The sequence below is a fragment of the Amblyomma mixtum genome, chromosome 2, assembly GCF_055824585.1.
Source record: "Amblyomma mixtum isolate Tamu chromosome 2, ASM5582458v1, whole genome shotgun sequence".
NCBI lineage: Eukaryota > Metazoa > Arthropoda > Arachnida > Ixodida > Ixodidae > Amblyomma > Amblyomma mixtum.
Genome location: NC_143013.1, coordinates 222616470 through 222640928, shown reverse-complemented (window position 1 = coordinate 222640928; position 24459 = coordinate 222616470). Strand labels below are relative to the sequence as shown.

The 24459-nt window shown below is 49.2% G+C and overlaps 1 protein-coding gene across 1 annotated transcript in view; it reads right to left on the bottom strand.

Moving 5' to 3' along the window:
- Nucleotides 1-24024, bottom strand: part of LOC149362713 (LIM/homeobox protein Lhx1-like) — a 182138-nt gene extending 158114 nt beyond the window's left edge. The window contains exon 1 of the mRNA XM_089573180.1: nt 23410-24024. Within this exon, the coding sequence (XP_089429306.1) occupies nt 23410-23585 (176 nt within the window). The 5' untranslated portion in view covers nt 23586-24024. The remainder of the gene's footprint in view (nt 1-23409) is intronic.
- Nucleotides 24025-24459: the final 435 nt, after the last annotated feature.

Below are 24459 nucleotides of genomic sequence, written 5' to 3'. Positions count from 1 at the left end.
CTGGAATACACATATAGAGGAAGACCGTCATGCTTTAGAGCTCGAAACAATTTTCAGCATACCTCGTCGAAGTTTTCGTCATCATCATCATCGTCAACGACAGCAAACTCTCGACGGAACTCAGCGCGAAGCCACGCATTCAGAGGTCCGCGCGTTTATCGAGCGTGGGAAAAAACGAATGCAGAAGCGCTTTCTTGCGACGCGCGTATTTGTATAGAGCAGCCGCAACCAAGCGTGCGCACACACATACACGATTGAAAGAAGTCAGTGGACGGAAAGCGCCTCCGCAGAACCCTCTGCCTATTCTCGCTATTACCCAATGATTTTTCCCTTCTTTTTCCTTCCCCCTCTAACGTACCCCCACTCCCTCCGCTGCGTCGTCTTCACGAGCTGGAAGCCAAGGGGTCAGCGGGTTTCCCACACGAACTGCGAGCGGCGAAGGGCAAACATAACTCGCGCCTTCTAATGGGCCGCCTTTTCCTTCTCTCTCTCTCTTCTAGAGCGCATTTTTCGGAGCTCGCGGCTTCGTTCGAGTTTTCCCTGGCCCGCGCTGGCAGTTTTGAGCGAGCACGGAGAAAGAGGGTGAGCATCGAGGACTGCTCCCGCGTAACCATTGCCGCCATCCATGCAGGCAGGCACTTCCGAAGCAAACGGCTGTTCTTCTGAGGCGCTGATGGCACGGAAGATGATCTGCTGTCACCGCAGAGGCAGCGCGACGCGTGTGCGTGCAGTCTATATAGCCGTATACTTGTCGCCGCGGTCACACGGGAAACGCGGGCGCAGAAGTCACTCCAAGCGCTCACCGGCGGAGCTCAACGCAGAGGTCACCGCGGCTGATGCGACCCGAAGCCGTTGAAAGAAGTTGTAATGGGCAGCGCTCCTTCCTAATGGATAGCTCGACCAGGCCGTCAGCAGCTCCGGTGCGCTCGAGAAATGCGAAGAGATCAGGCGAAGAAATGCCGCGACCCTATAATGCATATGCTATCGCCATCCTCATTACTCGAAACACGCCGTGAGCGCTCAAAGCTCACTTTATAAGCACCGCGATCTCGGTGGCGTTGCTGAAAACTTGGTATCCAGCTGTCGAGCAATATTAATTCCTTCTACCTGTACACATCCCTCCCCTCTGCGTCCTACCTCCGTGTTTTGATCAGCTGTGCCAAGAACATGGCCCGCAGTAAGGGTGTGGGGAGGGGGGGAAGGGGGGGGGGGTAAATACTCTATATACACGCTGTCTCACTTTACCCAAAACAGTGTCTGTGTTGCTAACAATGCTATAAAATAGCTGCAGGGCATCGGTTTTGAGCGTGTAGATTATCTGGCAAGGCAGATACGTCCTTCGATTTTATACGCGAATATTAGTTGACCTTACCCGAGAATGAAAATTAACATCTTAGTTTCTGATTGATTTCTAATGGATAAAGCGCGATACCCTGGTACTGCATAAGCTACTGCTTTCAAGATCGATGAATTATTAGCCTATAGCTCGCTGTTCTTACACACACGCCTGTAGGCATCGCTTGCCTACACTTAGCGCCTGCACGGAGATGATAGTCCGCGTTAAAGGTGGCGAAAGTTGACGTCCCGGCAACTCATTAAATAACCAGCGCGCGCGCGCTAATTAAGCAGCAATTTGAAAGCCTCACTGCACGCGCGTTAGCTTTAGACGTTAAACGCTTACCTCCGGCCATTAAACCCTCTTAATTTGCATCTTTCCGTTCATGAAATGTGCCTCAACATCTCCCCCCCCCCCCCCCCCTTCCCTCCCACATCCCTCGCCGAGCCCACCAGCGGAGGACCTCGCGGCGAGAGAGAGAGTATTCGCATACGCGTAGCCAAGGTCGACCGAGCCGGCAATTTGTCAACGTTCGCGAACGCACGCGAGAGCAGCAGCTGTACAGTGCGGTTCGTGCGTGCGTTTACAATGTCTCGACGTCTCTTACGGCATGTTGCATTTTCCGCGCGACAGCGGTGGAGAGTGCTCCCGCGGCGCGCATAATTATTCCGCGCCGATAAATAATTCACCCCTCGGAGAAGGAGAGCCGATGGGTCTACCTCCTCCTCCTCCACCCTCCTCTTCCACTCTCCCGTCCTTAATTCCAGGCCTTCTCCAGCCCTGACTGACTGACTTCGTCGTCACACCATCCTGTCGACAACAACAAAAGCAGCAGCAGCACAAGCCGGGCTCTTCGGCTCCCCAATTATCTCTTCCCTAATTCCGACGCGCTCAGCTGTTGTCGTCTGCTATTCTTTTCGCTTATTTTCGCATCGTCTGCTGTCGCGCGGAAACAGTGGCATCATTTGAATCCACGAACCAAGCCAAGCTAAGCCAAGCCGAGCCGTTTCTTTGTCTTAACGCTCACCAGATGATGCACGCCGCGGCGGCGCAAAGAGCGAACGAAGAGTGCAGCCGCTCGTTGCGCCTCAGTGGAGTCGCGGAACGAACGAAGGAAAGAAAGCAAGCCGGGCTCCGTGCAGTAAGCGTATAGTACGAACGCAAGGCCGGGTGGTCTCTTCTGAACGCAGCGGGCTTGTTTGCGCGGTAAACAATCGCGCGCACTTCGTCGGCGCGGCCTTGAGCGGCCTTGTCCCGTTCGCCTCTCGAGCAGCATCATCGCCTGCTCCTTAGCGGCGTTGGATAAATACGGCGCTCTCTTTGTCTTTTCTGTATGCTTCTGTTTATACACCAGATATGTACACAACTCGCGAAGACGTTGGTGCCGCGCCTTCTTTCCATTTCCCTTATTGCGTTGTTTATTAGTTTTCCTCCCCCAATCCCTGCTCACTTGAGAGACGGCGGGAGCAGGGCGTCATTATGTATTTAGCTGGGCGTCGGGCGCCCGTAATCGTTCCCACGACGCGACGATGAGCGCCTCCTCTGCTCGACGCCGCTAATGCCGCGTATAACTGCGGATGAGGCAGCCGCTCGGGGGAACGGAGGTGGTCGGAAAGTTAAAAGGAAGTCGGCATCGTTTAACGCCGCAAAACACCCGGTCGGGATTGTTTGTTTGCTCGTTAATGGGCAGTTCGTCTAGAGAGACGCGTCTTCGCAAGCGATCATTCGTTGGGTGTTTTTTGTTAGGCTATTCATGCGTCCACGGAAAGCATCGTCGTCATCCTCCAAGCGGGAAGAGACTTGTGTTCATCTGAGATAAAGCAGCATGCTCGAATGTGACTAATGAACACACATTGAAGTGGAAATACGTAACGACAGATTAGCGGAGTACGGGTATCGGGCATAATGCGATAAAACGAGACGCTTGATGAAGATTAGAACGTCGTCACGGGCGGCTCCATTGTGTCCTCTGCAGCGGCAAAAGACCTCTGTAAATGTCCTCCAATTCACCTTGGCCTGTGTCAGCTGCAGCAAATTACCTAATTTCCTCTCACCGCATGGCTCGCTACCATATCTTGCAACGCTTTCCTCCACTTGGGATACTTTCCGCGACCCCAATGAACCCATCTGTACCATAATGGGAAGAACCCGTATACGCCACAGTTCGGTGCACTATGCAGCAGGGAATAACAATAATAAAAAAGAGCGGTTTGGTTTGGTTTACAGGGTTTAACGTCCCAAAGCGACTCAGGCTATGAGAGACGCCGTAGTGGAGGGCTCCGGATAATTTCGACCGCCTGGGGATCTTTAACATCGCACAGCACACGGGCGTCTTTCCCGTTTCGCCTCCATCGAAAGGCTGTATTGAGAAAAGCGACGCACCCTGTGAGCCTCAGACGACTCCCACACCGCATGCACCGTTCCCAAAGCACATGGACGCATCCATGGGTCCTATAGTTGTGAAATGCAAACCAAAGGGTTCCGGCCGCGTCGGGCAGAAACCGGTGGTGGCGGCATATCAACGAGGTAGCACTGAAGATGTGAACCTCGCGCCCGCACATGCATCAAGAGAAGGAGAACGTTGGAGTATAGAGCGAAGAGCGATCCGGGACACGCGACCCCAATCGGCGCACGAATGCACACATCGAACTCTTCCGTCCTTGCCATATTGTTTTTATTATTATTTCCTTTTTTCAGCAACGCAAAGCTCACGAAAACGCCGCTCCACCAAGTGCCTCTCTTCGCAGAGGCGCTGTACACAACTACACACACGACGCCCAGCAGAGAAACAGGCTACGAGGAACCAGATACAAGCGCTCAGTGAATGACGGACAGGGCGGCCGGTGAGGATTTTAAAGCGGATTGCATGTCTGGCGCTTTTCTTAAGCCAGCCGATATGGATGAAACGCGTTGTGTAGTCTTTGCCAAAAGTAATCGGGCAACTATGGTTTGTTTCTTAGGCGAAGCATCAACGGCAGCCCTTAATCTCTGAATCTGTGTCATCATCAGCCTGACTACACCCACTGCAGGGCAAAGGCCTCTCCCATGTCTCTCCAATTAACCCTGGTGGCAGCGATGGCGTAGAGGTAGAGCATCCGCCTCGCGTGCATGAGGACCGGGGTTCGAATCCCGGTGCCACGCAATTCTCCACCGGATAAAAAAAAAAAAAAAACTCCGCGTGTCGATGGAATTGCATAACCAGGCTTGGAGTGCGGCCTGATTTCAGTGACCAGAACCGACAACGCACTTCCTCACCAGAACAGGATTTGGCCACCCTGGTGTAGTACTTGGCCACAACCTTCTATGAACAAACCAATTAACCCTGAATTTGTGTAAAGTAAGGTAAACAATTTTCCTCACGTTCTGACGCCTTTCGATCTTTAGGGGTGCCGTCAAGACTCCGTTATGCGGTTGAGAAGCAAAAACCTGTTGCTCGGTTACTTTTAGCGAAGGGTGTAGATAGCATCATCTCTACGTATAGGCTATCCTGCTATCTGGACACGCTCACGCGCTGCGCACACTCCCTCACACAGTAAAAACGTGTAATGCCCTTACAAAAAAGTTTCAGACAGTCTATAGAGTGTCTGTAGACTTCTGTCTATAAAGTGTATAGACTGTCTGTAGACAAATACTAGAGAACAGTCTACAGGCAATAGAAATGCCATAGACAGTCTATAGACTATGATTAGACAAAACGCAATATCTATAGGAAGTCAATACAGTCAATAACAAGTCTGTAGACTGTCTACAGACCATTCTTATAAGGGTCAGCAGGACTACCGCGCACACCGTTCTCTCGATTACGTATGCCGGATCAATGCCTGTTCGCCGTGTGGAACCTCCGTTTAATGCGCTCTCTAATATCGACTGTCTCGTCAGGCACCGCAGGGAGGGAGATGCGCGGGGACGAATATACGACAAAGGAAGGAAGGAGAGAAGTGGCGAAGGAAAAACAGAAGGAAAGAGCTACTGATGGAAAAAAAAAAAACGAAGAAGCAGGAAATACTCCGAAAACGAGCAAAGAAACTTGGGCGTTTTGTATGCACGTTGGAACAGGGACAGTGCGGTGCTTGCCGGCCGCACGCCACAGGTCGGCACGCAGGCGATATGTCTCGTTAACGGTGTCTTTGTAGTCGACCTCACTTCGGGCTGTTGCGTGCATACGAACCCCATATATGAATGCAACTGAAACAAGAACAGGAACAAAACAACCAGTTCTGCATGTGCGCCTCCTGTTCGTGACTGTCCGCTCTGTTTCCGGGAACGATATAATGGCTGCGCGCCCGCGATCCGTCAAAACGTGACGGGATGGCCACGCGCTGGCGTACTTAAAGGGTAAAGATGACCAAAAACTAACCCACACTATATACGCGTTCGGAGGGTATTGTCGCGCAACGAATCAAGCGTCTCCCATTATTGACGATTTCCTGTGTGTTGCATAGCCTTCGGTGAAACGTAAGGAAACATTTGTATTGTTCCTTCACGTCTTCGACACTTCATGCCACTCAATTATGCGTCGCTAGCATTGTCGCGCTCAGTCGTATGATGTCTGCATATTTGCCGGTATTGCAATCATCCATATATCCACACATGACGCTTCCGCTTTGGGATCTCTGGAGTACTATGGCCTCGAGTTAATGATATCGTCGGTGAAACCGTGAAACCAGACGAATGAAATAATCGAGACAAGTAATTCGAAAATAACCGATGGTTACGAAACCTGTTACTAAAAAAAATACGTCGCCGAACACGATGTAGTTTAGGGACAATTCACTTGGATATTGCGGCAGTGGTTGATGCAGGACATACAGAGTATACTGACAATCATAGGGAGACGCGTCCCTGTCGCAGTGAACGAAGTCTGGAAAATGATGCTCCAAAGCTGTACAGTCGGGCTCTGAGACCCGCCGTATAGTGAGAGCCCCATATTAATTTCGACTGCACTGGGTTTCCTGAATGCGCACCGCACTCTAAACACGCTTACGTTTTGACATACTGATTCGTCTAGACGCAGCTGCCGCCACCGTGCCATCGAAACCACGCGACCTTGTGCTGCACAGCAGGAACCGAGGCCGGTGCAGTCGTCTTGCATATCAGGCCACATGGGTATTTACAGTTATGGCAAACTTTTCTATTTCCTTCCCCGCGTTGAGTTCCAAAAGCAGAAATGGGTTCCGAACTATTTTGTGGTCTCGAGGTTCTTACTCCTCTATAGACCTTTTCACACCTGCAGTTTTGAGCGCAGCCATAATTGCACGGGGCTGTGCCAGAAAGAAGAGTTCTGATTGGCAGATTTCATACCGGCATGAATTGCGCGTGCGCAGCACCGTCCACCACGCACGCGCATCAAGCTGTGAACAGTGAAAAGGTCTACACAGAGCAGACACAACGGCTCCGATTCTTCGTTCCTTTACTCCGCTGCGGCAATGTGGAGGTGTGCACCCTGTGTGAGGCGGTTGCCACGCTTTACACATCGTTACGCGACCTCTTCCCTCAAAACTTAAGCCCTTGAGACCGGATACCAGAGGCTGCAGTTTGGTCACGGCTGTACTGGGCAAAGTTCTCGAGGCCCTAGGCAGCTTCAAACGGGGAGACTGCCGAGGCCGCCGGGAAGGGAGCGGAAGAAGCAACGCGTCGAGTGCGCCCGCAGCTGCTGCTGGAGCCGCGGCGGCGGCTCTGCCGACTGAGTTACGAGCCAGGCTGTAACTCAGGGCCCGCGTCCGGCGGCGGGAACCCTCGCGTCTCGCGTCGTGACCCGAGCGAGCACGGCGCGCCGCGCGTCATGAAGGCACGACGACGAAAGGAACGCGCGTTACTCGCCTTTTGTTTCTTTCGGGCTCTCTCTCGCCTTCACCCCCCCCCCCCCCCCCCCGACACTTATCAGCTTTCATATAAGTTTGCTAAAAGACGGCGCCTCCTGTCGTCTTCGATCAGTGAGAAGGTCGCGGTGAAGGTTCGTCTAGCCCGTGTTCGTGTGACCGGAGCAACGAGACGGCAGCCGTCCCCCACTTCCTGGAACGCAAAAGTGAGGTTGTGGGGACGCCTTCGTCCCCTGCGTTCACTTTCCCGCACTGCACCCCACTGTTGTTAGCTGCCCCCGAAAAGCACTCCCTTTAGTTTGGTTACTCTAGCTAACAGGGGAGGGCGCTCGCGTCGCAGCGACAGCAGCGCCACGGATGGCGTGTTTGGCCGCTCGCGCGCGGGGGAAGGCTAGGTCTCTTCTCCCTCGGCACCGGGAAGCGAACGGACGTTTCGCTCGCAGCTTCGCTCTTCGTCGGCGGGCGGCCTCGTGTGGAAATTATGGGGTGTAGGAGCACGTTCTGGACTCTTTCTCACAGCCTGTCGCCGGCCGGCATAACCTGGCACGCTGTTCAACCCGCGATTCAACCCACCTCTAACTTCTCTGCGGCCGAATCCGGAGGCTCTTGCCTCGCAGAAAAGAGTTCTCCCGATTATTGTTGAGTGTTTTCCTGCTTCTCTGTTGAGGTTGTTTCAAGCGACTGGTGGGGTTAGCCTCGGGGATTCTGTGGGCAACTGCTCTACCGTAGCGACTCTTAAGTGCTAAGTAAGGTCCACAACTCGGGGACATACGTGAGACATGACTGATCTACACAGCTGTAAACATAATCGCCTATAACAATCAATAGTCAGGTCCTACTGTCCCCATGTGGAGTCCAAATCCGAGGCCTGGAGAGACTTGAAAAGAAGGCATGAAACCTCCTTTCTACACGACTGTTTTCAGTGCGGGTAGACATGTCCTGAAGGGAACTGTGAGGGGCTCCTGTCTTCTTGAGGGAAAATAACAACACACACCTTACCGCGTTGTATACACTAGACCGCACATAACACAATGCTCGATTCACCGCACACACCACACGTGGAACACAGCGGAGACGATGCCAAACCCTATGTTCTTCTCTGCTTCTCTGTTCTCTTCTCTAGGGCAGTTTATTTGTTTACGTGAATGTAAGTCCGATGGCAATTCATGTGGAATCGTTCTCATGAGCCAGCTAATCGTGACACGCAAAATAAAGATGTCCTACAACGGAGGATGGGGTTTTATCTTTTTATTTATTCTTCTATGGTCGCAACACGAAACTTGTCCCTCAGCCAAAGAATCCTGTCGCGCTCGCCGTGTCAACAAAAGGCTCTCGCGTGCATGCGACGAACAGACACGCAGCGACGGTCGACTAAGGCGGAGCTCCGTTGCGTTCTCCGACTGCGCTTCGTGCCACCAGGTCTCTCCACCTTCTTAAGACGGTTTATGGTCAGTGGGGGGTTTAATAACGTCCCAAAGCGACTCAGGCTATGAGGGACGCTGTAGTAAAGGGCTCTGGAAATTTCGACCACTTGGGGTCCTTTGACGTGCACTGACATCACGCAGCACACGGACCTCTACAATTTCACCTCTAACGAAATTCGACCGCCGCGGCCGGGACCGAACCCGCGTCTTTCGGGCCAGCAGCCGAGTGCCATAACCACTGAGCCACCGCGGCGGCACACCTCTTACGAGTCAGTCCACGCAATCAGTGTGCCTAGTATAGTTATTCACGTCATTTAGCTGCGCCGTGTCGACAGCGAGCGTCGCTCCCTGCAAATATGAGCGAAGTAAGCGGCGAGTTTAAAACAAATAAAAAAAAAACAACCAAGAACCGGCGAACTTCGAGCAGCGGCGGCTTGCCCGCAGTCCACTCCCATCTCTGAAATCCTCTTCATGAAGACATACATGCGCTGCGTATTCCACGGCGAGGAGAAAATGAGGGACAGCTCTGAAAGCGGTGAGCGATTCGCGAATGTGAAGCGACTGTTCATTGCCATCTCGACCATCGCATTTGTGAGCAGTAAAACACAGGCCTGATAGGCCGCGTCGCCTCCTCGCCTAGACCCTCCGCCTCTTTTCGTCCTGTCTGGGAGGAGATGCAGTCACCGACGAAAGCGCAGGCGGCGTGGGAGGCTCACGACAACGACCGGCTTGAAGCGCTCGGCCGCGGCGTCTCGATGCAGAGGCCGAAGTCATCACCGCCGCGGATGATTAGCCGCCCGTCGCGACGTGTGAGGCGGTCGGCAGGGCGCAAGGCGCGCGTGTGGTGACTCCGATAAACGCGTGTACGCCGGGCCGTTTACACGGGCAGACGACAGGCCAACAGACAGCGCGGAGGAGACGGGGAGTGCAGTACAGCTGTGAACCGCAGCGCCGGTCAATCCTCTCGCCGCGCCGCACGCTGAGAGAGCTGACATCTTGGAGGACGGCGAGTACGTCTCTTCTCGGAGACTCGCCTCGTCTTTCTGGTGTGGGCGTTCGAAGGAGGTAAATTCGCACGGAGAGAGAATGGAATTAAGACGATAAATTGCGTCATGATTACGCTTCTCTCCTTGGTGTGTTGTATACGGCGATCCAGCTCTACAAATCTACCCTTATACCCACAGGTTATATGAATGGGTCTGGGATATACGGGCTACCGCTGGTGCCAGGAAGGAAGAGGAACAGAATGAGCGACTGATTGATTTATTGATTGGGGTTTAACGTCCCAAAGCAACTCAGGCTATGAGGGACGCCGTAGTGAAGGGCTCCGGAAATTTCGACCACCCGGGGTTCATTTACGTGCACTGACATCGTACAGTACACGGGTCTCAAGAATTTCGCCCTTACCGAAATTCGGCCGCAGTGGCCGGGATCGAACCCGCGTCATTCGGGTCAGCAGCCGAGCGCCGTAACCACTGAGCCACGCGGCGGGGCAGAACGAGTGGCTACAGCCTGGGAAGACTCGGAGGAAGACTCTGGAGGACTCGCTTTTGCGGTTCTCGCCGGGCGCGGCTATAATTCGAGGTGGAAATAGAGTCGGAAATTGTTTAGAAATGGGCAAATTTGGTACCGTGATGTGAGGGGACCTGAAGTAGCCTATTAATTTAGTGCTAAGCGGTTTCCAGTATAACATTCACACCTTAGGCTCGCTATGGGACGGATATTTGCGAACCATCAACTAAGATCCTCTGAAGTCCGGTTCATAGTCGAAAGGAATGCCTGCAAAATTACGCTTAGAAACAGGGCGAAGGACGGTACACAAAGAAGCAGACGCCACGAGCGCGGAGATATTTTATCTGTGCGCTGTCATATCATTAATTAATTACTGTCACGTCACTAGTGCACGTCACGTCATTAGTGCACGTCGGTCGTTACGGGAGTAATGTCAGTACAAGCGTAAACTACTAAATCTAATACAGAAAGGCAGCTCATTCTGCAAAAAAAAAAAGAAACCTTTGAAGAGCCGACGAAAGCGTACCAGCGCACTACCACATACGTGAATCACGCACAAAACGAAATGTTGTTCCAGCCACAAAATCTTGCGCCAACAGACTTTGCAATTTGTTAAAACAAGGAACTAAACGTAAAAATGGTTTTATACAGAAAATAGCTAAACTAGAAAAAAACGTCGAATCTGATAAGTCACGTCGTTCTGAGTTATGGAAGGTTCAAACAAGTAGAGTACAGCGTAGTATACGGTCTGAAAATACTGCAAAAGCAATTACTAGATGCGAGATACATCGAGCTTGAAAACGTCACTTTCAAATTTCAAAACAGAGCACTATCTTCTATAAATGTAGTACATGTCGTTATTTCTTATGTGTTTTTTCTTTATTGATCACTAACTCGAAGTGAGAACAGTGTGGGAACTGCTCCCTCATCGAGTTATTGATCAATTCGCTCTCGCCCTACCATAAGCTTGCCGTCCCGGTAAGCTCAGTTGGTAGAGCGACTGCTCCGGTGAAGCGGAGACCCCGGGTTCGGACCCCGGACCAGGACGAATTTTTCTTTCACTGCGAAGTTTCTGTGAAAGCTGTACAGCTTTCCTTTGTAGCCTTATGGCTGCGCTCGGGTGGATGTCAATGCGTAATCACCCCTACTATTATGAGAGATTCTGCACAGTAAACAGTGCAACCGTCGCCTTCGTAATATGTCCTAGTTGAAAACTACCCCTTCGCTTGCTGAATAAAGAGAATGTTGCCTAAACGGACTTGATCAATGGTGGACCATTGGAGCGTATTGCATAAAAGTGTATATATAGGTATATGTAGCGTCTTTGTCAAAAGTAACCAGGCTGCATGGTTTGCTTCTAGATCGTACAGTGGAGCCCTTACAGCTTCCCTGAAGCTGAAATGGTCGTTAAAAGTAAGGACTGGGGGTCTTCTTACCTTCCAACACCATTTGATCTTTAGGAAAGCCATAAGGGCTCCACTATACATACAAGCTAGAAGCAAACCATGAAGACTGGTTACTTTTGACAAAGACGGTACATATGGCGTAAATACCAGCCATAGATCTATTAGACCGGTGTTCATATAGGTGCACAAACCACCATATACACTTATGCGCCAATTGGAAAGCCGTATAAATGGCAGTATATTCCGCCAAGTGATGCCGAGAGCACGCGCACTCAAAGGTGTAGGGTGCGGCGTGCAGTAAACCTACCACGCTCGTTCTGAATGCTTCGACCCTCAGGAGGGCCGGAAGCCTGGGAGTTCTTTGCTTCCTGTCGCCCGCGTCGCCCTGAGGATGCTTTTACCCATCTGGAACGTCCTCGGCGAGTTACGTTCAGAGAAAACACGTATGGGATTGGTCGCACCACCGTCCCATGTGTCCTAAGACCTATATATCACATAAAATTGGTGCAAAGCTTACGTCTTCACATGTGTATATATATGATATAGGACCTATGCCATCTAGCCATCCACCCACACACCCAAGCCCACACACACGCGCACACACACACACACAGGCACGTACGCACACACACACACGCACAGGCACGCACACGCACGCGAACTTCATAGATGGTCGTACAAACGGGTGCCGCTAAACTGACATCATTGTATTTGTAAGCGTGCTGTTGAGAAACCACGAGTGTTACCTCAGCGAAAAAAAAAATCAATAAAAATAGCGACCATTGAAATATCTGCAGTCGAGGGCTTTGTTTGCGCGATACAAAAGGTGTGCAGCGCAACAGTGTTGCCACTTATTCTTCCTGGCTGCCGATCTGTCACACAGCGCGCATTATGTTGGGGAAAGAAGTATATACACATCCACGCGGTGGCTCCGAGAAGGATTTCAATGCTGTTTAAAATACGTATAGGCACATTGGGAGACACTGTCTATTTAGATACACTTAGTGAACTAAAGGAATGCGTTAGAACGGAAAGGGGAGTTGTAAAATGTACACATTCTGAAGTAACGAACAGCCATAAGTATACAGCGCCCGTCTTGTCTGTGTCCACTCCCTGTTTCGTTTCGCGTTATTTTTTCGTCGAATAAGTCCTGTTTCCACGTAATGTTCAACGTAATTATACAGTTTCTCCGGCATAGTCCGTAATAGACAGCTTTAGCGTAGCCGAACAGCCGTACGACAAGTACGGTAACGCATTGCCGTTGCTACCGCTGCCCGGCTTGCCTAGCCACATCTGCTGTACGGTAGGCAGCTGCCGTGTTTATCGTACGGTACGGCTAAGGCTCTCTGTTGTCAGTACAGTGGTGGACGTAATAGAATAAAATGCGATGATACTACTCAGGTCTAACAATTATCGTTTTAAATGTTGCAGTGGGGTACCTTATTGTTGTTATAGATTTTCAAATTGCTGCTGCTAACCCCACAGAAACTTGAATGTTTCGAAAGAAAATAAATGTCCAAGTTGTTGCGGCGCAAGTTATTTTGGCTCCCAGGGTGGATGAAACGAAAAGTGGGTGACCGAGGAGAGCCAGGAGTCATTCTCAGTGCTCACTGAACAGTCCACGTTGCTATGCGATATGCGTGTGGTGTGAGCTTTTTGTGGCACACTGGCTCTTCATGCAACAAGAAGGCGCTGAGGACTGCGCCGCTCACCACCCCCTCCTGGCTGCGTCTATGCATGTACAGGGCGCGTCAAAAGTTCCCAGGACATAGGGTTTTCCCTTTAGCAGTATGTTCTAGCACTTACGACGAGCCTATGAAGCTTCAAACGCCCACTGAGGTAAGTGCATTCTTCTCCTAACGCGTACAGAGATATTAAGGTTCAACAGTATGCATTAAATGCTCCCCTACAGGCTCAAAAGCAGCACCATTGGCCTAGGAACTTTTGACACACCCTGTACATGTGCGTGCGTGCTTGTTGGTGCGCGTGTGTAAGTGTTGTGTTGGGTTTTATGGCATATGGACAACTATAAGGCCATCATGCTCCAAACGCAAGTCTGTGAGTGTGTTTGGAGAGAGAGAGGTGGGGGGGGGAGAGCAGAGGATCCAAGCAGAACTAAACGTAGAAAATAAATGCAATACATAGGCCCCGAATTCCGGAGGACAGCAGCATTTCTCAAGTTTACATGCTTTTTCGCGAAGCAATGTTATCACAAAGCTGTGATGGTTTCACGATGACTGCGCTATAGGTGATTAAACAATCTGGAATCAGCGGAGATACACTATTCTTCGATTTTCGCTTCCTTTTCTTTTCATCGATAAAGGAGCAAGGGTGCAGGCGTATTCGCCGCTTACAAAGAGGTGATCGAACACGCAGAAGCACGCGATCGATCGCGTGAGACTCAAAAACACAATACGGCCTTGCAAGAACCACTGCGCGTTTGCAACCTGACGTCAACGCGGCGGACACTTACGCACGAGTTTTCGGAAACTCCAAAGCGTAGCCGGCCCGCGGTGCACGCTGAAGTATGTATGGGTGCATGTAAGTCGACTCTTGAAACTCATGTCCTTCTCACAAGCATTAAGCACAAAGTGAACCAGCCAATTGCATCGCGTTCTCTATATGCGAAATTTGTATGGGCAGCTCAGTGATGATCTATAGATTATCTACGGAAATTTACGCCAGGGCATACAGCTACCAGGTTCTCGTGAATTCACGACAATAATAAGGCTTAACTTAATTACCTTTATCATTGAACCAAATCTCTACGAGTGGACATTGTGTTAACATACACATTATTTTTTTGTACAAACAACAATAACGGACAGCCTGCGCTAAAAAGAATGCTAACCAGCACTAATTTCTTCGCCTTTGTCATTCTTTTAAAATTTCTCTTCGCTCGCCATTACCGCCTGCGTACTTCGGACACCATGCGAACCTTCGCATTGGAACTATAACTGCAAGCACCAACCCTTGATTACTCCAGCTGCCATTCAAACTGCTCAACGAACTGACGAACGCAGAGCGTGTCGGTCATTGCTTTGAGAAATATTATTTGCCGCGTTCGCTAGTTGGGACAAAAACAGCGCCCTGTTTGCAATATGAAGTATCCTGAATTTCCGTAAGGCAAAAAAACAACAACAAAAAAACGGTGTTAGGTAGGACTCGCAAAGGAAAAAAAGCTGCGAGTTCGTAACACTGGCGTAGAAATCGCCTTAAAGGGATGTATTTCATTATCAGGTTCTGTTCTTCATTTTTTCTTTTCTGACAACGGTGCACAAGGTCCTGGGAAGCACGCTATGCGACCATAGACATGCTTTCAAGGTGCTCCAGATAGATTATAGAAACATTGTTTTTCTCCTCCGATTTGATTTTCTGGGTGCTGTGACGTGCGCGCTATAGCTGAAGACGAGAGAGCTGCTGAAGTGACGCTATTTTCTGAGCGCACGCGCAACAACCGCCGATCTTCGACGTTACAACGTGGAAACCAAAGTCGATCGCTCTACAGGGGAAAAGTGCTGTAACGAAATACTAACAAAATGCGCTTCCATATTCTCTCGTTCCGTCTGTCTTGAGGTATTTATTGCGCGCCGTAATCAGCAAAACAAAACAAAACAAAACAAAAAATCCCAATAACATAACCTTTATAACCTTTAATGATGCATGCCGACTAGTTCAGGAAGAATAGGAAGAATTTTCTATTAAGGCGAAAGCCTTTAATGCCTCACACTGTCGTCCGTTAACAAAGCGTGTCACACGCGTTCAACTCGAGAACTAAAAAACATAGAAGAAAACCAATGGTTGCTTCAGATAGAGGAGGAAAAAATGAACTATCCAAGCCTGACAACTGTAGGTTAATGAGTTAATTAATTATAGGGAAAATGTCGAAATTGCGTCGAAATAGCGGGGACGTCGATATAGCCACGGAAACGGTGTGACGTCACATCCACCGGAAGTCGTCACGGCATAGTGAAAATTGTCACAGAATGGTCGGAAAGACGTCGGATTTGTGACAAATTAGACGGAAAAAATCTGTAAGCAAGCGTAATTAACACTTCAAATCCCCGAAAGATGTATAATTTGGGTATCGATATAGCCACGGGAACGGTGTGACGTCACATCCACCAGAAGTCGTCACGGCATATAGTGTCCTCGGCTTTTTGGCCTCTCAACACTTTAGTTGCCAAAGTGTCTTCGCCATTTTTGCATCGCACTATTCGGTCAGGGCACTGAAAAGCCTCTTAATTTATGTCGCGAATAATTGACTGGTAATCGGTGAGTGATTTTCAATAACTCAGTTTGTGGGAGGAATGCCTTTCAGTGACGCAGTTTTCGCGTTCTTTAGAGTTTTACGAACTTCCCTCAAAACGCGCGGCAGAAAATACGCACTTCGTGCGCACGGTCAACATTTACGAACAGACGTCCTTCGAAACTGATGATGCCTGGACGGTTCGTTTATGTTTGAAGACCTGACTGCGCTCAGAGTTTCTATAGATTGGATGGGTGGGGGCAACGCTTGAATGACAACTGACACGAAAACGCACGCGTGTGTTTACCCCACGGATGCAGTCAGCTCTGTGAATTCCTGCGCAGTAAACATGCACAAGTGCCACGGATTGATGGGAAAGAAAAACACACCCCCACCAAACAGCACCGACGTGTTTTTACACGCAAAGCTACGCTTGACATTCACGTGTGAGTGGGAATTCCTTCCAAATTTGCAGATTCATATACTGTGGTAAGTTTGACCTGCTATCACCAAGTATACGCGCCGCCTTGAAGAAACGCCACACAAAAAAAAAAAAAAATCCACCGTTAAGTCCGCAACTATGATGCAAGAATTAAGAAAACCGCGGAGTGATCTCATTAGATGTAGGTTACTGAAAAAAAATTAAGGGAATAAAGTGCGGTAATATACGAAGCAGAAACAAAAAAAGGAAAAAAGAACTCAGTGCTTATTTCGTAACATTCATGGAAATTTCACACACACATACACACACACATGGAGACGCACATGCATACACAGGCACACACACATATTATATATATATATATATATATATATATATATATATATATATATATATATAAGAAGGGGGTGAAGATCGGATGGATCCGGTAGAACATAAACGTAATTCGGTTGACACACGGTCGAAAAACAACAACTTTATTCTAACGTTTCGACCAGGGTCTGGCCTTCGTCAGAGTGAACCGAATTACGTTTATATATATATATATATATATATACGAGGGGGTACCCAAAAGAAACCGGACTCATTTTTGTTTGAACTTATTTTTTCACATTTTAAGCACAGACCTTCAATCTCCTTCAAAGTATTCCCCACTTGCAGTGATACGCTTGTCGAATCTTTCATTCCATTTTTCAAAACATTGTTTAAATTCATCTTTTGTGATGCTTGACAGTGCCTCCGTCGTTTTTTTCTTCACCTCAGCAACATCAGCGAAACGCTTTCCGTTCACCTATTTTTTCATTCTAGGAAACAAAGAAAGTAGCACGGGGCAAGGTCGGGAGAGTATGAGGGTTGAGGAATAGGGGTCATGCCATTTTTGGTCCAAAATTGTCGTAAAGACAGGGCTGTGTGAGCAGGGCCATTGCCATGATGGAAAAACCAGTCACCCGACCGCCACAAATCTGGCCGCTTCCACCCCGCACACTGTTGCCCAATCTTTTCAAAACATCCAAGTAGAAAGCCTGGCTAACTGTCTGACCCTGCGGAACAAATTCTCAATGGACGACTCCTCTCACGTCGAAAAAACAAACCAGCATTGTTTTGAGGTTTGGTTTCACCTGACGAGCTTTCTTGAGGCGAGGTGAATTTGAAGTTTTCCATTGGCATGATTGTTGCTTTGATTCAGGATTCGATTCAGCAACACTTGAGTTGTCCCCATAGCATCGTCCTTGTACGTCTTTCTTAATATTTCAAGAATTTCCCTTCAACTTTTTCCGAGCAAAAATGAGAATTTCACCGGCGGACGCTGTTCACGAAAATCAGCCATTGCAAAAACGACATTCACACAAAACAGTCGTCACTCTAAAACTCTGCCTAAACTAGTCTGACCTCCTTCAACGACGGCACTCGGCTTACGGACTCTGGAATGTTCGTTCTATGCTCTCCTAGTGGCAAAACGCGGTACCACGGAAGCTTTGCCGACCAAAAAATTTAGTCCGGTTTCTTTTGGGTACCCCCTCGTATATATATATGTAGCGATGGATGCTACATATGGGGGCATGCGTAGTCGGAGGCTGCAATTTGGCTGTGCATTGGACAGTGCATCACTTTTAGCGATGATTCCGTATACGCGTCTCTTGCCGAGAATCGCATAGCGAAGTACTGAAAACGCAAAATGCTATGGGTAGCCGCCAGAGGGTCTCAATTTGTAGCAGTCCCCCAAAAGATAGACAGAAGAGTGAAGGTTTGCCAAATAAAAGAAACCAACCAACAAACAAACAACCAAACAAACAGGCACGGAATTCATTGCTATTTCCCATTAATTGTCTCATAAAGATAAAAAAAAAACGAAATTGAAAATGCAAAAACATATCGCGTGCCAAGCGGCGTGTCCGCTGTGTATGCTATAGGCGCAACGGTGCACCAAAGGCTTTTAAGCCGTTTGCTATGATGAGTTCATGCTATGGCTTATAGCATATATCCTCATTGTATGTCACTAGGTAGTTTATTTTTCTAATTTATGTTGGCATTTCTGGCGTGCCGATTGTATTATTTTTCGTGTGAATTGTGTGTGTTGAAGCTTTGCTTTGCTCAGCGTTATGTCTCCAGTTCCAGTATTTTCTTTAGTTATGTGCAAATGAGTAGCCGGCGCCATAATCAGGCGCCAACATCTCCTTTTGTGACCATGTCAATAAAAAAAAAAGGAGCTCCATCCACATGAAAGCATTTTTTCAGTTTCCTGGTTTCAGCGCGTAAACGCGGTGCGCTTTTTGAATTTTCGCAGCGCGCATGTCTGCCTCAGCCCAAAACGTGAACGAGTCAGAGGAGCGCGTCGCAGATCTATGCGCGCGGGTCGGCCGGGCATCTGAAATCTATCATCTCACTGCGGTAAACTAACACGCGTACTAACGTGTTTTTACAACAGCAACACAGTTCTGCGTGGTCGAAACAAGCCTTAATATGAACACGACATAGGACGCATTCTAGGAAGCGAGGTATCAATTGACTAACTAGTAATTTCCTGCAGAGCCAGCTCATGATACATACTGTGAAGTTGTACAGTGTCGTCAAACAATAAACATGCGCAGTACAAGACCTTAAGAAAAAGGAGGCAATATTATTACGTCGTATTATGTTATTACATGCGTTACATACTGCATGTTATTATAATATTTGATAGTGTTGTATATACCTAATTATGCACCGTCATACGCGCTCAAGCTCCCTATCTGTGTGCTAGCCAGTAAATTTGGCTGGCGCTGTCTGCGAGAGACGCATAAATCAAGCTTCCTTGTCAGCATCGCGCAGTGCTGGACCTGTCTTAGGTGCGTTAATCGGCCAAGTAGAAAAAAAAATTAAAACAAAAAGAGAAAACCTCAATTCGGCGTCAGTGTGCGTGTCGACTCGTCAGAGTGTCCAATTAGCAACTACACTGTCGGAATGGCGGCGGTTTAATTTTGTGTACTTTTGTGCTCGAATGCTTCGGCGTCACCGATGTGCACGGTGAGAGAAAAAAACAAACAGCACCGATTAATGTGTTTGACAGCCGCGCTGGTAACGGTTCGCTGGCGGCCATCAGGCCTTCTGTATATAGGCGGCTCTATTATATTCTCCTAGGCGTTGAGTAATCAGATTATTGTAGAGTTCTGCATTGACTACTTGCCTGGGCGTCGATACGCTAGGGAGAACCATTATTTTTTTAATTCACCATTATTTCTGGCAGTTCATCACTGAAACTAATTACCAGAAGATATCGTTTCAACGTTAAATCATGACGCCTTTTTTTGAGAAACTAATGTGTCCTTTAACGTAAATTCTCACTAAAGAGGGTCCCCATTGGCGCGTGGGATTGAGTCAGCATTTTTGATGCTGCGATTAACCAGGTTGTTTGTGTATCTGTTTCATTCTGGTTCTGTATTTGCACTGCACTTGCATGTTTAGAGTGGATATTTCCTTGCTATGTACCCGCTCCTCCCTATGAGATGGCCAAAAGGGCCTTTCGTGTATGCGAATAAAAATAAAAAACACTTTGATCTCCTTTGTATTAGGAATTCTGCGCACACTGAGCGAAGACCGTGCACACCGCCATCCCGTCAGTCGCGGTATTAATTTCAAAATCCATTCTTTTTTTTTTATTCCCTATTTCCACAGCAACCCGGTCATTCAGCCCACACTGTTCAGTGCCGTGCTTTCCTCTGCAGAGTCTTCCCCTTGTAAAAAAGCATAACACTGGACGGCGGGGAAAAAAAAAAAGAGACTTTGGTCATGCCAAGACGGCCTGAAAGAGGCGCCCCAAGGTGCTGCACGAACCAGTATGGAAGTGCAGTTTCGTCGCACCTCATCAAGCCTGCTAGAAACTTTAGGATTACTCAGAAATCGCAGAGTGAACGATTAAAAAAGAGTGAATTCATCCCCTTACGAGCGATGTTATGCCATCAGTCAGTAGAAGACAATGAACTAAAAATGCTAGAGGTTAGTCCGTTAAGGGGATAACTTCATTGCCATAACTATTAGCCTTTGAAATAACAGCCATTACTCGCTTAGAGGGAGGCCGCAAAGAGACGCCAGGCGCAATCTCGCATGGACTAACCAGCATATAGTCTCAAATATACAAGTGGTGCCGCTAGTTCCATTTTGTTCATTTTTTTTTCGGCTAGGAGTGATTGAATATATATACTATTCGTTTCACGGCTGAATATATAATGCAAGGCGATAACGATGGTAAACACGCGAACCACGGCCGATCACGTCGGTGGCATATATATCAGCACCAGATGCACCGATTCTGAGGGCAAAATTTCAGGGACCGGCAAGGACCTTCAGTGACGAGAATCAAGCCATACAGCGGTCTCGGATTTTCACTTGCAGGGGAGTTTCGTCAAACCACTGACACAGCGTTTATTTTCAGTCAAGCGCCTGAATGAGTGCTTATATACGATAATCTCCACTCATGAGCGTGTGAGTGAGGTCGGATTGAATGCTGCAGAATTAATACGTATTTAAGCGAACTTTACATGATTCTCCGCGTGACTCACTTTGCTTCAAAATTCAGTAGAGCGGCCGCGGTAACAATTCTTACATCCCGCTATAGATACAGAGTCAATTCCCTATTATACAATGCCTCTATATACTTCCATCTTTATTTTACTTGTCTTTTTTCATCCATAGGCTGCGGACAGTTAGAACAAGGTTCGCGCGAGCAATTTCAGCGTGTCTCGCACGGATTTGCACGAAAAAGCTGCTTCACACGAAATGCACTGCAGAAAAAAAAAGGACACAGCGATTCTGCGAGCGTGGGAGTAATTCTTTCGAAAGCGGAAGAATACACTCCAGTGGCGAAAGTCATGCATCATTGTCATCGCGCGAATGTGTACGGGTCCATTGTTATAAGCGGTGGCTCAAGAAAAAAAGACAGAAAAAAAACGGGCAGCTGTTTCACCCACAAACGCAAAGAACCGAAGAAGGTAGCATTCCCGAACAAAAATGTCGCAAAAATATAGTAGCCAAGGTAATAAAACAATTGAAAGATCGAAACGAAAATAATGGATGAGGTATATACGTAACACCACAGTTTCGAGTCTTCGTGCGTAACTGCGCCCGCACGAAACGTATAGTACGCGTATACGCTCTATTTTATACTGCAGCGCGAGTACGGTTACCTTATGCTGCAAACACATGCAACCGCTAATTCGCGCATGCGCATCACATACGCGCAGGCTGCACGCGGTGCGAGCAGACAGTGAAAGAGCGAGGCCACAAATTGAATCGCATTCATGAATCGTGAGCCTATCTCGAAGGGAGGTTACGCAGTAACGCAGACACGATCTTGGTGAAACTTCGTGGGCTTGCAGCTCGGGTCGTATACAGTGTTTGTCATCGTGTTTCTAAACACCGCAAACACAAATCCTCACACTTAATTCGGCGCGCCACCATGACGAAAGTTTTATCGCTTGTCTGCAGCATGTTTTCTTTTTCGACTTCGCGGTAAGTAAGAGCAATTCATGCTTAAGAAAAGTCAGAACGACGTAGCACGCTTTGGAGAACGGATAAAGGCGTGAATAGAAAGCGCTACTAAATATATTTGCACAGGCTGGGGATATTGATCACATGATGTTTTCGGGTACGTATATAATATACAGAGCTTCCTTTTTTCTCCTCACGTCCCCTGATGCCTTGCTGTGACTATATGTATACTGCTGACAGAGTGCACTATAGACAGATGAGCCGTGCGCCAACGCCTGGTGATTTGCAATGAAGCGTAGAAGTGTACGTGTAATTAGGACCAAGCAGTCAGATGGAGATTCCCTCTAACAATATGCTCTTCCTCCGATAATATATGTATATCATCCAGCCTTACTATGCGCAGCATGTGAGCACTTTCTACCAGTCGCTTATAAGTTCTTCCTTGCTCGGAGGCGGCCCCATAGCAAGCTGGTTGAGAACCTTGCTACATCTTTCAGCACTTGAAACTGCAACGCGGACAAGTGAAAAAATATTAGAGTACCCAAGCGCAGCTTTAGCGAAATCTAATCACAAAAATAAGGCTTGAGCAGAATGTCCTGATGCATAACGATGCACATCGAGTGACCTCAAGGATGAGCACTTTATTGGAAAAAAAGTGGTTTCCAATTCTCAAGACGCGCGAGTGAAATCGTCCGTTAGGTATTGAATTCACGATGAAACCTGCAGGTACACCACTGCTAACTGGAAGCAAGACCGGCAATAAAAATACAAAAAAAGACTTTCGCAAGCGGTATGCTGGGAAGCATTGTTTTGTAAACGCTCGGTGCGAAACGTAAACCATGCTCCATTAGTGGTTTCCACCCACACGCTCTTCCTCAGCGAAAATTGACGCGGAGGGTCGCACTGTCTTACTTCTGTTCGACTCACTCAAACCAGGGTATAATGCATCGGTCGCAACGAATTCTTGTCTCGCTTTGCTGCTGCGTGCAGTGTTCCTTTGGGCAATTTTCTCATTCTAAAAAAAAAAAGAGGCAAATCCCTAGGGGTTTAAAATGTGCTAAGTAGAAGAGCTACTGAGCGCCGAGTGTCCTCCATAAAGTTTTCCAGGTGGAACGTATTTTAGCGCCATCTTTTGGTGTATCACCGCGGATTGTCTTGAGTTTCACGCTCTGCCACAATCGCGCAAGACGGCTTCGTTCTAAAGCTGTTTAGAGCTTTCGATCCAGTTGGGTGCAGAGTTTGCATGACACATCCGTCGAGAGAGCGCCTTAACGGTACTGAGTCCGTATAGTGAGTCCCGCATTGCAGTTTCGTACAGCATTGCGGGCCTCTATTAGCCAAGGCTTGAGACGAACTTCACGATGTAGTCGAAACAGTCCCAAAAGGAACCTCTAGATGGGAGAATATAGTGGAAAAATCGACGCGTCAGAGAAGCACTACTTCTAGCCGATTCATATCCATTGAAATATACTGTTACCTGATACCAACGGGACACACTGCAGTCGGACAAGTTCACGTCAAAAGAACGCACGCAGGTTAGTACAGGGCATACAATGATGACTTCGGAGAAAATTCAAGGTGACAAAGAGGTTACACGGCGAGGTACACGAATCAAGGTATGCAGTACATTACGTTACCAAGTAACTGACTGTTTAGCAACGTCCGCGGTGCAAATAAGTACCGACCTCAAGGAAGCAGTACCACCGTTATTTTTCTCTGCACAAACTCGGTGCTCGTGAGGCCGTGGGGAATACTCACTTGAAGAAGTCATTCCGACAGAAGAGCTTGCCATCCCTGGAGAAGCACTTATCGGTGAGGTTGCAGCGGCAATCGCAGCACTGGACGCACTTGGTGTGCCACGAACGGTCCAGCACGTTGAGCAGGAACCTGTCCAGGATGGGGCGGTCGCAGCCAGCGCACTGCACCATCTTCATGGCGGCCGGACCGGGCCCAGCGCCGGCCACCCGCCGCCGACGAGTCACGGTGAACGCCGCACTGCGCCCGGGGCGCCCGCTCACGACGCGCACGGCACCCGCGTCACGGCAGGGACAACAAGAGCGCGCTCACGCCTCCGCTCCGGAGACGCGGGAGCACAACGGAGCACGCCGAAAAAACGCGCCGCGCAACCGAAACGGCGTGGCGCAAGCAACAACAGCGTGCTCGACGCGGCCAAGACCAACGGAGAACCGCGCGTGCAACGGCAGCACGCTCTCTGCGCCTGCAGTGCCGCTTCGGGAGAGCGCCACATTTTGGAGGGGCGGAGCCTGCGATGGAGAGAGGCGGGGCTCCGAAGGACCGCCTTCTAAGCCCTGCAGGCCAATGGTGGCGCCGTCGCCAAAGAAACGCGAAGACGCGCGCGCGCGCACCCGCGCGCAGCGCGCCGCACGTGAGCGAACGCTTCTCGAAACGCGTGCGCTGTGCGTTTCGAGAAGCGCGCTTTTTTTTTGATGTGCGGTTGCTCCGCGCGACTCTATATTCTTGGAGTGCGCTTGCGCGCTCTTCCCTCGCGCTCCGCGGCGCACTGACAACGCGGTCGCTCTCTTCTCGCGCCGTGTCCTCTCGCCGTAGTGCTGCTTCTTCCGCCGAGAGGGGCGAGCGCAGTGTCGGCGGGTGCCCAGGGGCGCGTCGCGCGCTGCTTGTTGTTGGTGGTTGGCCTGCCTGCTTCCCACCTGTCCTGCTCCGGGGCGTTCGAGGAGCGATGGAATAAAGATGGAGGAGGCGCAGGGAGAGGACGCAGTGAGAAGTCCCCAAGGTCGCCTTCGCGACGAGTTTCCGCGTCCCAGCCGCGGCGGCTTTTGTAGACCTTCG